Source organism: Mastomys coucha, unplaced genomic scaffold (assembly GCF_008632895.1).
Source record: "Mastomys coucha isolate ucsf_1 unplaced genomic scaffold, UCSF_Mcou_1 pScaffold18, whole genome shotgun sequence".
NCBI lineage: Eukaryota > Metazoa > Chordata > Mammalia > Rodentia > Muridae > Mastomys > Mastomys coucha.
Genome location: NW_022196900.1, coordinates 73951463 through 73967692, shown reverse-complemented (window position 1 = coordinate 73967692; position 16230 = coordinate 73951463). Strand labels below are relative to the sequence as shown.

General features: G+C 39.5%; 1 protein-coding gene across 7 annotated transcripts in view; it reads left to right on the top strand.

Annotated features, from left to right (window-relative positions):
- The window catches only part of Mast2 (microtubule associated serine/threonine kinase 2), a 144908-nt gene that overhangs the window by 20214 nt on the left and 108464 nt on the right, over positions 1-16230 (top strand). For all 7 annotated transcript variants that reach the window (XM_031378275.1, XM_031378272.1, XM_031378274.1 and 4 more), the window contains exons 2-3: positions 9557-9704; positions 12156-12298. In XM_031378275.1, coding sequence (XP_031234135.1) covers positions 9557-9704; positions 12156-12298 — 291 coding nt within the window. The remainder of the gene's footprint in view (positions 1-9556; positions 9705-12155; positions 12299-16230) is intronic.

Here is a 16230-nt window from a genome sequence, read left to right as displayed (position 1 = left end):
GGGGGGGGGGGGGGGGGGGGCGGCAGCCAGCGCCATCTTTGAGGTGTGGCGGTTCGCGGCTCTCCACATGGATGTAGTGTGAATAAATGTCAATTTAGTCCTCAGGTTATTTTCATCTTTTTTTATTATAGTGCTACAGTAAATAGTCTTAAACTCATCTATCTTTTTTGCACATGTTCAAGAGTTTCTCTTCTTGGGTGCTATTTTCCAATTGTTTTTGATGTGATTATACCAAATATGTGTGTGTTCCTATTTATGTGTATTTATTATTTATTTTGAGACAGTCCTGGCTGACCTAGAATGGAATATGTAGGCCAGGTTGGCCTTGAGTTCACAGAGATCCACCTTTCTCTCTGGCCCTTGAGTACTGCGATCAGAGGTGTGAAATACTATGCCTAGTTTCCAATTTGTATGTTGTCAGTAATGATTCCTTGTCATTGTCAACTCTTTTTTTTTTTTTTAAAGATTATTTTATTTATTATACGTAAGTACACTGTGACTGTCTTCAGACACTCCAGAAGAGGGCATCAGATCTCATTTCGGGTGGTTGTGAGCCACCATGTGGTTGCTGGGATTTGAACTCAGGACCTTTGGAAGAGCAGTCAGTGCTCTTAACTGCTGAGCCATCTCGCCAGCCCCAACATTGTCAACTCTTATCGGGTTTTTGTTTTTTATTTATTTACTTCCTGAGTTTAAACACCATTTTACTGTTTTTATTTTTTTAATGTATACATGTCTGTGTCGGGGTATGTGTGTGTGAGTGCAGGCACCCATGAAGAGGCATTGGACCCCTCTTGGGCTGGAGAGGGATGGACAGTTGTAGACCATACAGCATGAGTTCTAGGGGTGGAACTTGAGTCCTCTGCAGTAGCAGAGGTTCTTAACCTGTTGCATCCCAGTATGTTAAAAACATTTTGCTGTTTTTTTCCCCCTTTTTCTTATCGCTTGCATGCAATTCTTTTTTTTTTAAATTTTGTGCATACAATTCTTTATATCATTTAGATATAGAGAAAAAGCAGGCTTTGAAGTTAGATTTGAATTCTTTGTAATAGGTTTGAATTTGGAATAAAAATGACTGTCTTACGGCTGAAGAGATGGCTCGGTGGTTAGGAAGTGATGGCACCATGGTTAAGAACACTAGCTCCTCTTTTCCAGGAATTGGGTTCAATTCCCAGTACCCAGTGATGGATTATAACTACCTCTAACTTTTATTCTGGGGGATACAATGCTTTCCTTTGATTTCTGGGGACACTTAAGTATGCATGTGCTACATATATACATGTATAGGTAAAACCCTCAAGCACATGAAATAACAACAAATCTTAAGAAAATGAATTAAATAAGAAATTGATGGTCACCCTGAGCTCTTCCAAGCAAGGAGCCCGAGAGACTCACAGAGGCTTCGATGGGGAGATGCAGTAGTAGAGGATGAGCCTGAAGAGTGTGCAGTATCTTCAGAACAAGTGAAAAAAGGTCTTATAGGAAGATGCTTTTAAAAGTGCTTCCTGGGCTGGAGAGATGGCTCAGCGGTTAAGAGCACTGACTGCTCTTCCAAAGGTCCTGAGTTCAAATCCCAGCAACTACATGGTGGTTCACAACTATCCGAAATGAGACCTGATGTCCTCTCTGGTGTGTCTGAAGACAGCTACAGCTACAGTATACTTATATATAATAATAAATCTTTTTTAAAAAAGTGCATCCCCCCATGTGTGGACAGAGGGATAGGATATACTGTGGGACACATGGCTTACAGGTTCCATGATGAGATGTTTTTCTATGTTTTTGTTGTTGTTTGTGTATTTTTTATTTTGTGGGGGAGGTTGCAAGAGTGAAAGGCCAATATGAGTGGATGGGGAGATAATATGAGGGTGCATGATATGAAATTCACAAAGAATAAATAAAAAGAAAAAAGTGGCTTCATGGAGAAAAAGATGGCAGAGAGAAGCAGAACTAGAGACATAGAAGCAGCTGCGTGGGTGACTGACATGGGTTATAGGAATATGGATGGCTACTGGGGACAAAAGAACATACCACTGGTGGAGTAGAGTTGGTGGTCCTTATCTGCTGAGAGACCTGCACCACTACTGGCCACTGCTGTTATCGACTGGTTGCTTACTTGCCTGCTAGTTCCATTGAGGTTTGACTAGTGAGGGCCCACAGCTCGGCTCACAGGATGCAAGCACAGTGGTCTTGCCCAGGGAGCCACTGTAGTGGCTGATGCTGAGGGCAGGGAGGTGTGTAGTGGCCTAGAGCTTTCTGTACTGCCCGCCTTCCCCTCAATGCATTGCCCTGTTGCAAGATCACCCTGACTTTGGACAACAACAGGATATCCAAGATGAGTCTCAGCAATAGTCCAGAAATTAATGTTGCTTTAGAAATCTTGAACCAGACCAATGATTCATTGCAATAAGCATTTGCATGTAAAGCTGCTTGGGCAAAAAATATAATGTGTGATATCCAGGAGTTTGCAGGACTACTTCAGTAAATGAATGTGCGATAGAGGTGAGAAGATAGAGGAGTGTTGGTTGGGGAGCAGCACAAGTGCTTGTGACCGAGAGGTGACAGGTATGGGAGTGCAGCCAGTGGACCAAGGAGCATGTTGTTACCAAGTAGGGCAGAGTGGTGTACAGCTGCTTGGAGCTCAAACAGGTGCTGCCCCTGAACTCGCTGCCCATCCACACACTTATCCACCTTGGCTCTGAGTAACAAGGAATCTGAGATGAAGAATGAATGGTTCATTTTCTGGATTGAGCCTCCTCAGAAGATCTCCATGCTGATGTCCTTGATCCATGTTGCTGCCTGTGGTCATGTTGATGTTTGTGGTCAGTACTGCTGCCTGAGACCATGTTGATGTCTATGATCAGGACTCTCGCAGAAACCATGTTGATGTCTGTTTTAAGTGCTGCCACCTGATGTCATGTCTATGATGATGTCTATGATTCTGTGCTGCCTCCTTAGGCCATGTTGATGTCTGTGGTCCATGCTGCTATCAGAAACCATGTGGGAAGTCCATGATCTGTGCTGCCACTTCTTTTGAAGTTGTATGGACATTTGCCATCTTATGACTGAGAGACATTGAAGGCTTCTGTGACAATCCTCCTTGTCCCCTTAAAGAAACAGTCCAGAGCTGGCCAGTGGTGGACACATGCCTTTAATCCCAGCACTTGGGAGGCAGAGGCCGGCGGATTTCTGAGTTTGAGGCCAGCCTGGTCTACAGAGTGAGTTCCAGGACAGCTAGGGCTACACAGAGAAACCCTATATTTCAAAAAAAAAAAAAAAAAAAAAACCAAAAACCAAACCAAACCAACCAGCCAACCAACCAACCAAACAGACAAACAAAAGAAACAGTCTAGACAGGAAGCTATTGAAGAAAATCTATGAAAATTGTGATAAAGATGCTGAGGTGTAGCTCTCCACAGTTGGTGGCTTCTAATAGAGGTGGGTGTGGGAGAGGACTCATTTATCTTTAAGGGGCTAGCCACTGGGAGTTTGACTATGCTCAAATGAGTGTATGGGCAGCACAAATTGGACTTGGTGTTTTTTGTTTTTTGTTTTGGTCAGGGAGGGTTCAAAGGTAGGGGGTGGACGTTAGAGAATTGCAAAGCAAGTGTGATCAGGGTGCATTGTATGAAATTCCTAAATAGTTTATAAAAATATTATGGGATTAAAGGTCTATCATGTTATGCCCTGCCTTATGATATTCCCCCCGATCCCCCACAGGGTTTCTCTGTATAGCTCTGGCTCTCCTGGAACTCACTCTGTAGACCAGGCTGACCTCAAACTTAGAAATCCGCCTACCTCTGCCTCCCAAGTGCTGGGATTAAAGGCATGCTCAACCACCACCGACCTTTTTGTTTTTAATGTGCCAAGTTTCTGTTTATTGTCTTTTCTAGGCGTGGCAGCTGCTGGGGGCAGGCAGGGACAGGTGGATCTCTGGGTTCAAGGCCAGCCTGTTCTGCAGAGCAAATTCTAGGACAGCTAAGTGTACACAGAGAAACCCAGTCTTGAAGAATTAAAAAAAAAAAAAAAAAAAAAAAAAAGAAAAGAAAAAAAAAGAAGAGAAAACTAACTTTAACATAATTATTTAGCATTTCTTACTGGGTACATGCAGTGGTAATGGATTCCTTCAGCTTTTGTTTACTTAAGAATGTCTTCATTTTTCCTTATTTTTATGGATAGTTTTTTAAAAAAGATTTGTTTATTTACTTTATTTATATGAATACATTGTAGTTGTTGTCAGACACACCAGAAGAGGGCACCAGACCTCATTACAGATGGTTGTGAGCCACCATTGGTTGCTGGGAATTGAGCTCAGGACCTCTGGAAGAACAGTCAGTGCTCTTAACTGCTGAGCCATCTCTTCAGCCCTTCAAGAATAGTTTTGATAGACTTAATTTCAAGTTAACATTTTATCTTTTAGCAGCTTAACATTTTAAAATATTTTAAAGTTACATTTACAGATGTATTTGTGGGTGTGGGTGTGATGCCATGTGTGTCAAGGTCAGAAGACAGAATGAAACACATTTGAAATACTTTGGCCACATAATTTAATGTATTTTGTAAATCTGTAAGTTTGCTGAGTAAGCAATAACAACTTGATTTTACAATGACCATTTTTAAAAAATTTCTTTTAGTTCTGGAACTGGCTAAGATAAGGACTTTGAAAAATATGTTTGTTCATTTATTTATTTATTCTGAGGCAGGGTTTCTATGTATAGCACTGGTTGCTCTGAAACTCACTGTGAAGACCAGGTTGTCCTCAGACTAAGAGATCTGCCTACTTCTGTCTTCCAGGTGCTGGGATTAATGGTGTGTAATACCACTGCTCAGTGCAAAGCTTTGTTTTTCCTAAAGAGGCAGTAGCAGTAAAAAAAAAGTTATCCTAAAAAATGTATATATTTCCCCCCACACACCCCTCTTAAATTAATAAGATATATCTCAAATGGTAATACTAATATACAATAAGATGTTTTAAAATATGTTTAATTTTATGTGTGTTCATATGTGCATTCTGCATTCACATGTGAATGCAGAAATTTGTGAAAGCCAGTGGCAATGGATCTCTTTGGAGCTCTAAAGACAGTTGCAGTTATCTGATGTTGGTGCTGTGAACCAAATTTAGGTCCCCTGCAAAAACTGTATCACTAACTTCTGAGTCATCTCTCTAGCCCTGACCTAGAACTTTTGCTGTAGACCAGGCTCGTCTTAAACTCAGATTCATCTTCCTGGGAGAGAGGGCAGTGCTAGGATCATTATGTTCTGTTTCAGCCCTGTTAAGTTTTTTTTTTTTTTGTTTTTTTTTGTTTGTTTGTTTTTCGAGACAGGGTTTCTCTGTATAACCGTGGCTGTCTTGGAACTCACTCTGTAGACCAGGCTGGCCTCGAACTCAGAAATCTGCCTGCCTCTGCCTCCCAAGTGCTGGGATTAAAGGCGTGAGCCACCACTGCCCGTCTAATTAACTTTTATTTAAGGGTCAGACATGGTGGGGCAAACCTTTAATCTTAGCACTGATAGGCAGAGACAGGCAGGTCTCTGACTTCAAGGGTAGCCTGGACTACAGAGGTAGTTCCAGGATAGCCAGTGTTATACAGAGAAACCCTGTCTCAAAAATACAAAACAAAATAAATGGGTATTTTGCCTGTTTGCTTGTCTGTACAGCTTGTGTGTGCTTGGTGCTCACAGAGGCTGGAAGTGGGCATCTGATGTCCTGGAACTGAAATTACTATGGTTGTAAGTCACCATGGGTGTTCCTGGAATTTAACCCAGGTTCTCTGGAAGAACAGCCAGTATTTTTACCTGCTGAGTCACCTAGACAAGCATTCTACTATTGACTTATCTTCTTTCTTCCTTCCTTCCTTTCTTTCTTTTGTTCTTCCTTCCTTCCTTCCTTCCTTCCTTCCTTTCTTTCTTTTGTCCTTCCTTCCTTCCTTCCTTCCTTCCTTCCTTCCTTCCTTCCTTCCTTCCTTCCTTCCTTCCTTCGTTTGTTTGTTTTTTTTTGAGACAGGGTTTCTCTGGCTATCCTGGAACTCACTCTGCAGACCAGGCTGGTCTCAAACTCAGAAATCTGCCTTCCTCTGCTGGGATTAAAGGTGCGTGGCACCACCGAATGCACTTATCTCATTACACCTTGACTTATCTTTCTAGTTGCTGCCCATGCTTTTTTAGAGTTTTTTTTTATTTAATGTATGAGTATCTGCATGTACACCTGCATGCCAGAAGAGGGCCTGAGATTTCACCTAGACGGTTGTGAGCCACCATGTAGCTGCTGGGAATTGAACTCAGGACCTCTGAAAGGGCAACCAGTGCTCATGTTACTTTAGACTCACAGTGATGCATTTAAAAAAACCAAAACTTCAAATACATGAAAACAGTGATCATGAAATATGTCCCGCGATTACATTGAATCAGTGTCTTCAGTAAAAACAATGTAGAAAGTTTCTTCTCTTTCTGAGATGTGAGAAAGGGCCAATAAAAGTGAGATTAAAAACTGTATATAGCTTGTTATATTGGCTTGAGTCTGTCCCAGTTAGAGAGTTACTTAGAAAAAGATGCTTTTACATGTGGAAATTTTTAATATCCTTTTCTCCTTCAGGTCTTTGGCCCTTTGATACTCAGTTTTGTTCTGTGTGGAGACAAAGGAGGAAGAAGGTTAGAGAAAGGTAGATTGGAATAGGAGAGTAAGAAAAGTTAGATAACTGAGAATTTATCTTTAGTTATGGAATAACCTTCATCTTCTTTCTCCTCTTCCTCTTCTCTTCCTCTTGTCATTTTATTTTTGTTTTGTCTGAAGACCAGGAAGGCCTTGAACTCAGAGACCTGCTTACCTCTGCTCTCTGAGTGCTGGGAGTAAAGCTGTTCACTACCATACCTGGCAAGGTTTTTTTTAGGTATTTTTTTTAATTGTAAAAACACTTGGGGCTGGAGTTATGCAATGGGGCTCTAGAAATGACTTAGTTAAAAACGCCGGCTGCTCTTCCAGCATACAACTCTTTGTAGCTCAGTTCTAGGGAATCTTACATATACACACATGCAGAGATACCAGAGCACAGAACATAAAAACTAAATAAACCAAACGAAATTAAACAAACATCTTATATTAATGATTCATGATTTTTTTTAAAAGATGCTTTTGAAATAAAGTAGATTGCCTATGGATGATAGCAAAATAGCAGCAGCAGGAATAAAAACCCTATAAAACCCAATTCAGGAATATTTCCCACTGAGGGAAATCTACAGCCAGATTATCTTTTTTGTTTTTTTGTTGTTTGTTTTGTTTTTTTTTTTTTTGTTTTTGGTTTTTTGACAGGGTTTCTCTGTATAGCCCTGGCTGTCCTGGAACTCACTCTGTAGACCAGGCTTTCCTCAAACTAAGAAATCCGCCTGCCTCTGCCTCCCAAGTGCTGGGTTAAAGTGCGCCACCACCGCCTGGCCCAGATTATCTTTATGTAGATTTATTTCTAGTTTTGCAAATATTTGAAGCTTGAATTAAGTAATTATATATAAAATTAGGTGGAGTACCAACTGCCAAATTTTTTCAATAATTTTCTCTTCCTTTGTCTTATACTTAGAAAAATTGATTTTTCTATACTGACTCAAGACTGTTGGGTGATATTTATGTACTGCCTTTTTGAATAGCTCTCTCATTTCTTGACCTTAGGGTTGCTTTCTACCACTGAATCTTAGGCTTATCCTGCACACTTTTAGTAATATGAGGAGGCTGGAGAGACCCTTTATGTGCATCTTTCTGGCTGAGCCAAAAGAATTCCTTCCATTCCTTGAACAGTAGAGTTTGTTTTGTTGATTTTGGGTGTGAGGCAATTATACCTTATGGAAGTGTTCTCCTTATTACTTTCACCCTGCTGGATAAAGAGGAAAATGTCTCATCAGCATCTTTATGATCAGGCACTAAAAATTTAAACTAAGAAACATTGTAGTAGGCAGAAGTCACAGGAAAATACAAAATTAGATACTGGAGCAGCAGCAGAAGACAGAGACAAGCAAATTAGCAAACCAAAAGGTCTGAAAGAAAACAGAAATAAACTGAATGCTCAGAAAACAAGACAACTGGAGTGGTTTATCGTAAAACCAGATGCCGTACTTGAGCTGGCTCAGAGGATAAAAGCATTTGTTGCCAAGCCTAATGGCTTGGTTTTGATTCCTGGGGTTCACATGGTGGAAGAAGAGAACTGACTCTTCCAAGTTTTCCTTTGACCTCATGCTCACTGGGGTGACTGTAGGGGACGCCCTGTGAGTACTGGGAACTGAACCTGAGTCCTCTGCAAGAGCAGTGACTATTTCTCACTGCGGAGGCACCACAGCATAGTCCCAAACCTCCTATCTTAATGTATTTGGGTTGTTATCACAAAATACCTTAAAGCAGTTAGTTTATGTATTTCTTAACCGTTCTCCAAGCTGAGGCTGGATGTCTGAGCTCAAGAGTGTTGGCAGATTTGGAGTCTTGTGAGGACACTTCTTGCTGTGTTCTCATGTGATAAAAGTGATGATGAGAGAGCGGAGGAGGAGGAGGAAGAGAAGAGAATAGAGAGAGAATAAAAAGAGAAGTAAGTTAAGTAAACAGAATTGCACTCATTATGAATAAGTGTATTATATCAAAATGTCCTAAGTTGTCTTGTGGGCTAATTCTTTCATTTTTCCTTTGGCATTTCATGGTTAACATTCCATATCTTTCAATAGCATACTAAGCAGTATTTAAGAAATGTTTCTGATCCAGGTATATTTCTCTTGGGTATTTACACAAAAGACTTCAAGTTAAACTATCAGAAGTATTTGTACATCATTGTTTACTGCAGTACTTTTTGGGTCAGTAAAAGGGGCCTGCAAGTAAAGGTACTTGCTGTCAATCCACATAATGGAAAGAGAATGGATTCCTGACAGTTGTCTTCTGACCTCCACATTTGTACTATGCATTTGCTCACTCCCTCCAGCAACTGAATAAATGTTTTTAAAAAATTGATACTTCAAAAATTATGTTTATTTTATATTTTTTTGGGTATTTTGCTTGCATGTATGTCAAGTGCATGTAGTTCCTGTGGAAACCAGAAGAGGGCATTGGATCCTCTGGGACTGCTGGATCCTCTGGGACTGCTGTTAACAGATATTAAGAGCTGCCGTTAGATGCTGGGAATTGAACCCTGGTTTTCTGGAATTGCAGCCAGTGTTCTTTTTTGTTTTGTTTTGTTTTTTAAAGAAAGGCTAATTTCTTTTTTTTTTCTTTTAAAGATTTATTTATTTATTATATATAAGTATACTGTAGCTTAGTGTATTTCAGACACTCCAGAAGAGGGTTTTAGATCTCATTACGGGTGAGCCACCATGTGGTTGCTGGGATTTAAACTCAGGACCTTCGGAAGAGCAGTCAGTGCTCTTAACTGCTGAGGCATCTCTCCAGTCCAGCTAATGTTCTTAACTGATGAGTCATCTCTGTATCCAGCTCTAATGATACTTTTTAATTGCAGTGAATGTTGTATGGATGTTAAATATAAAGTTCGTTAGAAAATTTACTAAAAATTCATATTTCACTTCTTTTTCATTGAAGGATATGGTCACTGGACTTAGTCCCCTGCTCTTCAGGAAGCTTAGTAATCCTGACATATTTTCACCAACTGGAAAAGCTAAACTCCAGCGACAACTTAGTCAGGATGACTGTAAGTTACGGAGAGGAAGCCTGGCCAGTTCTTTGTCAGGTAAACATCAGACTTGTTTTTTTAATGGAATATGGGAAATGGGTATATTATTATGTGGTCCGTAATGTGCTTAGCACGCATAGAACCTGGGTTCAACCTCTAGACCCAAAAGTGGGGATGGGGATAATTGTGGGATTGTGTTGTTAATATAAAGAATATATCAATTGAGTTGTTATCTTTGATAGCCTCTTGTTTGATATGTTCCTACAGAATACTGTAGGAAACTCTGTTTTCTTTCTACTACATCATAGATTCTCTGAATGCTAGCCACCTGAACAGCATAGATAGTTGTTAGCTAACTTGTACTCTTGGCTACTCCAGGATGATTTTTTGCTCCTTTTACAACTTTGTAGATTTCACATCCTTTTCTTATCACCCTTACCTCCCCACTCCCCACCTCCACCCCTGCTCCCACCCCTTACTCATGATAGAAAAACCCAGGGTCTTGTATATGCTAGCCAAGTGCTCTGCTACTGTGCAAAATTCCATAATTATCTTCCTGGCTCCTGTAAAAAAAAGACAATTATAAAATCCAATATACAAAGTTATAAAAGAAGTCTTAGTCCAGGTTGAGACAATTAAGATTCAGTAATTTTAATCAATTAGTAGGCGATGAAAAAGAAAGCATGGCCAATAGAGAAAAGCAGTAGAGAAAAAAAGTCCTGCTGTGTGCTTCTTCCCCCAGTAGTAAACAGTTGTCATTTCTTTCAGTTCCTTTTTGGTCATGTTCCCCTTGGCTTTATCTTTTCATTATTGTGCTGTCATTTTTTTAAAAGTTTGTTTATTGATGTATGTATGAACATTTTATTTGCACATATGCCCACATGACAGAAGAGAGCATCAGATGCCATTATAGATTATGTTGTGAGCCACCATGTAGTTGCAGGGAATTGAACTTAGGACTTCCTGGGCAGCACCTGGTGCTCTTAACCGCTGAGCCATCTCTCCAGCCTTGTGCTGTCATTTTCATTTTGCGGTTTCTGCTCTTATTTTTTATAGAACTCTGCTTATCTTTTAAGAACAGGATTATTTTCTGATTGTCCATGACAAATTGAACTTTTAAAAAAACGTACTGATTTGTGTAACTGTATGGGTGTATGGGTGTATACAGTAGTGTATGTGCATGTGGAGACCAGAGGACAGTTTTTAGGAGTCGGGTCTCTCTTTCACACTGATCTGGAGGATCGCTGATGTTATCAGGCTTGGCTACAAGTGCTTTTACCCCTTGAGCCATTTCAGTATTCTTGTAAATAGAGTTTTGAATTAAGGATTAAAAAGGAAAAACAAGCAGTGTGGTAGGGGCACACACTTTTAATCTCAGCCCTTGGGAGGCAGAAGCAGGCAGAGTTTTGAGTCTGAGACCAGTCTAGTCTACAGAGTGACTTCCAAGACAGCCAGAGCCACACAGAGAAACTCTATCTCGAAAAACCAAAAATATACAAAGAAAGAAACAAAGAAATGTAAAAAGAAAAACAAAGTAAAACTGGTGTTGGACAGACGGTGTAGCAGTTAAGAGCACTTGCTCTTTTTTTTTTTTTTTTTTTTTTTTTTTTTTTTTTTTTTTTTTTTTTTGAGACAGGGTTTCTCTGTATATCCTTGGCTGTCCCGGAACTCACTTTGTAGACCAGGCTGGCCTCGAACTCAGAAATCCACCTGCCTCTGCCTCCCAAGTGCTGGGGTGAAAGGCGTGTGCCACCATTGCCAGGCGAATTTTAGAATTTTTAAACACCGGGAAAGCCATCAGATGTCTCGTAAAGGAAATAAATTTAACAGTTACATTGATTGTGGTTAATAGTAGTATGAAGGAGGTGAAGAAAAGGGGGAAATGGAACTGGTACATCCCTTTCAAAAACCATTGCAATTCTAGGCGCTTAGTATTCATAGGCGACTTTTGCACCTCCCCACCCCTGAGATAGGATCTTACTGTATTATCCTGACCGGCTTGGTGCTTGCTATGAGGCCCAAGCTGGCCTTGAACTCTTGTTTGCAGTACTTTGTCTACCTTGACTTTCACTTATATTTCCATGCAATTAATGTAGTTCGTAAACCTGGACTGAGCACATTGAATCTGGTGAGAATAGTACAGCTTCAGTATTTGTCTATAAAACCATAAGGCTCAGACTCATTTTGAATAGTGTTTCTTCTGCTTATTGTACTTAGGTAGGATAATAATCCTTAGGAAAAAAACTCTTATGACTGCTAGTTTAAGTGTTATGGTGAGAGATTTAGCATGGTTGTGAATATTATTGAGGCTGAATATGCTTAACTCACTTTAGGATCCCACTTCTCATCATCAAGACATTTAATTTGGCCCTGTCTTACATGGATAAGCATGAAACCCTTTTGTTTTGTGTCAATATTATTTTGTCCACCTGATAGCATTGCATTTGTATCTTTTCATTCATTTGTCAACATATAATTACATGACTGTTCTCTGCCTTTTGTTGGAAGGTAAGCAGCTGCTCCCTTTGTCCAGCAGTATACACAGCAGTGTGGGACAGGTAACTTGGCAGTCTACAGGAGAAGCATCGAACCTGGTTCGAATGAGAAACCAATCCCTTGGACAGTCCGCACCTTCCCTTACAGCTGGCTTGGTAAGTTTAAAGATTTGGGATTGCCAAACGAATCTTTGATCCTCATTTATTATTGATATTTGTTCTTTAATCAATTTTAAAATTCTAGTAATTTCTTAAAGTGAACAAGATTGAAATTCTAATTAAATATGTTCTGGCTTCTTTATAACTTGTACTTTATATCTTGTAACACTGACTAGTGATTATCAAGAGAATAATTGATTATGTTTGTAATCTTTTTGTTTGTTTGTTTTTGGAGACAAGGTTTCTGTGTGTAGCCCTGGCTGTCCTGAAACTGGCTCAGTAGACTAGGCTAACCTCTGCCATCCTCGAGCCAGGATAAATGGCATGCACCACCATACCTGGCTATTGCTTCTGTGTACTGCTCTGGCAAATACTGGACCCCTAAATATGTAGTGGAGGAAAGAACGGGCTCTGTCCTTTTTAAAATTTTATTTATTTTTGTGTGGGACTGGGGTACCACTGGAGGTCAGAAGAGGGTATCAGATGCCATGAATCTGGAGTTCAAGGTGGTAGGAGCTGCTGAAGTGTGTGCCAAGAACTGAGTTCAGGTTCCCTGGAAAACAGAAATTGATCTTAACCATTGAGTCTTAAACCCAGCCTGCCTTCTCTTTATCTAGTCTTTGTATGCTAAGCAGGTCTTTTATAAGCTTAAGAATTTTACTCTCTACCCTCTGCCACCAAATAACCATTGATGCCTCACTAATCTCCTAGTATTCTCTCTGTCCTTTAGGACAATGCATACTAGTAATTTTGAAGATACAACAACAGAAAAGTTGGTCTTTTAAAATGTGGTATTATTCATCTGTGTCTTAGAATAAGCCTTTTGGGTCAATAAGCATGGAGTAGAAAGCTTGCTACATTGCTTGTCCTGGGAAGTTTGGGTAGATGAAAGAAGAGTTCCTGCATCAGGTAGAATGATAATTTATGGATTAAAGGATTTCCTGGTACCACCCGAGTTTTCCTGGTATCCCTGTGAATTCAGAACTCCCAAAATGGAGTGATCACTATGTTTCTGAATTATGGTTTTTGTAAGTAGAACATATTCATACATAATTTACACTATACTGCTCATCCATCTAAAGTATATTTTTTTATTTATAACATATTTATTACTTTAGAAAGAACCACCTGCAGCCTTTTTATATCACCTCCTCACATGTCAATTCCCTAGTCCTGGGCAGCCACAGGTGCATTTCCTACAACTATAGGTTTGCCCATTCTGTGTATTCAGTTTATGGTTTTGATTCTTATCATATAAATTTAATCACATGATATGTGGTCTTTATGATTGGCTTTTTTTTCCACTTCAAATGTTTTTTAAGGTTCATTCATATTGGATATGTCAGTATTTAATGTTTGTTTCTAAGCAATATTCTTTTTTTTTTTTTTTTCGAGACAGGGTTTCTCTGCGTAGTCCTGGCTGTCCTGGAACTCACTCTGTAGACCAGGCTGGCCTCAAACTCAGAAATCCACCTGCCTCTGCCTCCCAAGTGCTGGGATTAAAGGCATGTGCCACCACTACCTGGCGTAATATTCTTTTATATAGACATTTTTATATTTATTGTTTGCTAGGTGCTTGATCTGTTTCCACCTACTTACAATTAATAAATAATGTTTCTGTGAAATAGACGTATAGATTTAAATGAGAACGTGTGTTTTTATTTGTCTTGCACGTGTGTGCATGTGTATATGTACACACACACATATAAACGAGGAATTCCATTTATATGTTAACTACCTTTAATTATTTGAAGAATTTTGGTTTCTTTATATGTTTTGTCATTTTTAGCTATCATTTTGACTGGTAAAGAGTAAAGATAGAGTAAAGTAGTATTTTGTTATTTTACTCATCTCCATAATAACTAACAATGTAAATCATCTTTTTATGTGCCTGTTGGACATTTTATATCTTCTTTGAAGAAGTGTCTGAATTCTTTGCTCATTTTAAAAACTGAGAACTCTAACTTACTTCACTTATTTATTTTACATTGACTTGGTTCTTGTTATAGTTGGTTTTCTGAATTCATAAGTTCTGAATCCTACCAGTTGAATTTAGGAGAAAAAAAATATTTTAGAAAATTCCACTATAACACAATGAGTTTCTTGGCCCATCAGATTCCATATTAGGGCACAGAAACCTTTTATTAATTACGAAAGCTTGGCTTTATCATAGGCTTGTTTCCAACTAGCTCTTATACTTAAATTGACTTATTTATACTAATCTATGTCCACTTAGCCATTAGTGTTAGTTGTTAGCATCAGGACATCCAAAGCCTGTGGCGATGCATGGGCGGGTCCACAGACCTGTTGCCAGGGCAACAGCCACCATAGTCCCAGAATCCTTTGGGCTCACCTCCCACCTTTACCTGTGGCTGCTATGTCACAACCCATATATATATTTAAATATATGGGTAACATTCCTCCATCTTTCTCTCTCTCCCCCTCCTCTCTTTCTGCGCCACTACCCCCTCTCTCCCTCTCAATTAAACCTCTTACAGGTGGAACTGTTTGGGCCTAGTGTGGTATGTTCTGACATGACCCACAGCTCCAACACATCAGTTAGTTCTCCTCAATACCTTAGTCCTGCATGTCCAGCTGGTGAGTTCTCCAGCCTCTTCCTCTGCCCCTGCATGTCTAGCTGTGAGTTCTCCAGCCTCCTTTTTTCCAGAGTTCCTGTGTCTGCTGGAAGTCCTGCCTATTCTCTCCTCCTTTGCTATGGACTATCAGCTTTTTTTTTTTTTTTAAATATTATTTATTTATTTATTTATTTTATGTATGTAAGTACACCATTGCTGTCTTCAGACACACCAGAAGAGGGCATCAGATCCCATTACAGATGGTTGTGAGCCACCATGTGGTTGCTAGGAATTGAACTCAGGACCTCTGGAAGAGCAGTCTGTGCTCTTAACTGCTGAGCCATCTCTCCAGCCCCTGGCTATCAGCTTTTTACTAAACCAATCAGAAGGTAATGGAAGTATATTTTATAAAATGAGATGCTGGTGCTGGGCAATTAGAATAACAAAACCAAGCCCTGCAGTGGTGGCAGTGCACACCTTTAATCCCAGCACTTGGGAGGCAGAGGCAGGCAGATTTTTGAGTTCGAGGCCAGCCTGGTCTATAGAGTGAGTTCCAGGATAACCAAGGCTACACAGAGAAACCTTGTCTCAGGAAAAAAAAACAAAAACCAAAAAACAAAATAACAAAACCAAAGTCTACCCTGTAATCAGATCTCTTCAGTATAAAAATTAGCATTTGAATAATATAAAGGCCATCTTTTCATTGCTCCAAAAGGTCACCCCTACAATCCAGGAAGTTTTAAGATGTTAAACTTCAATTTCCTGCAAACCAAGCACTACCTTAAATTCTAAAGTCACTTGAGTGAAGTGATTAATTAGTCCTGGGGCACACCCTGTTCTTATCTATTTGTATTGTTGGCTTTGATTTTGTCTCTGCTTAACAGTGTAGATATTTTGTTTTTGTTTTGTTTTTATTCTACAAGCAACACAATAATATATGCTTATATAGCATTATATTATAGTAGACCTAAGTACTTGAGAGCGTATTTGAAGTATATGGAGGGATGTGGTTGGTTATACGTATATGGTATTTAAAAGTTTTTTTTTTTTAGATTTTTGTTTTTGTTTTTTGGGCCTGAATTTTTCTGTGTAGCACTGGCTGTTCTGGAACTCACTTTGTAGATGAGGTTGACCTCGAACTCAGATCCACTTGCCTCTGTTTCCTAGGGCTAGGAGCTGGGATTAAAGATGTGTACATGCTGGGCTTTCTTTTAGATATTTTTATTTTATGTGTATAACTGTTTGCCTGCAGATATATCTATATATATGTGTATATATGTATAGGTATATACATATATACACATATATGTATGTGTGTATATGTATAGGTGTGTACATGCATACATACACACA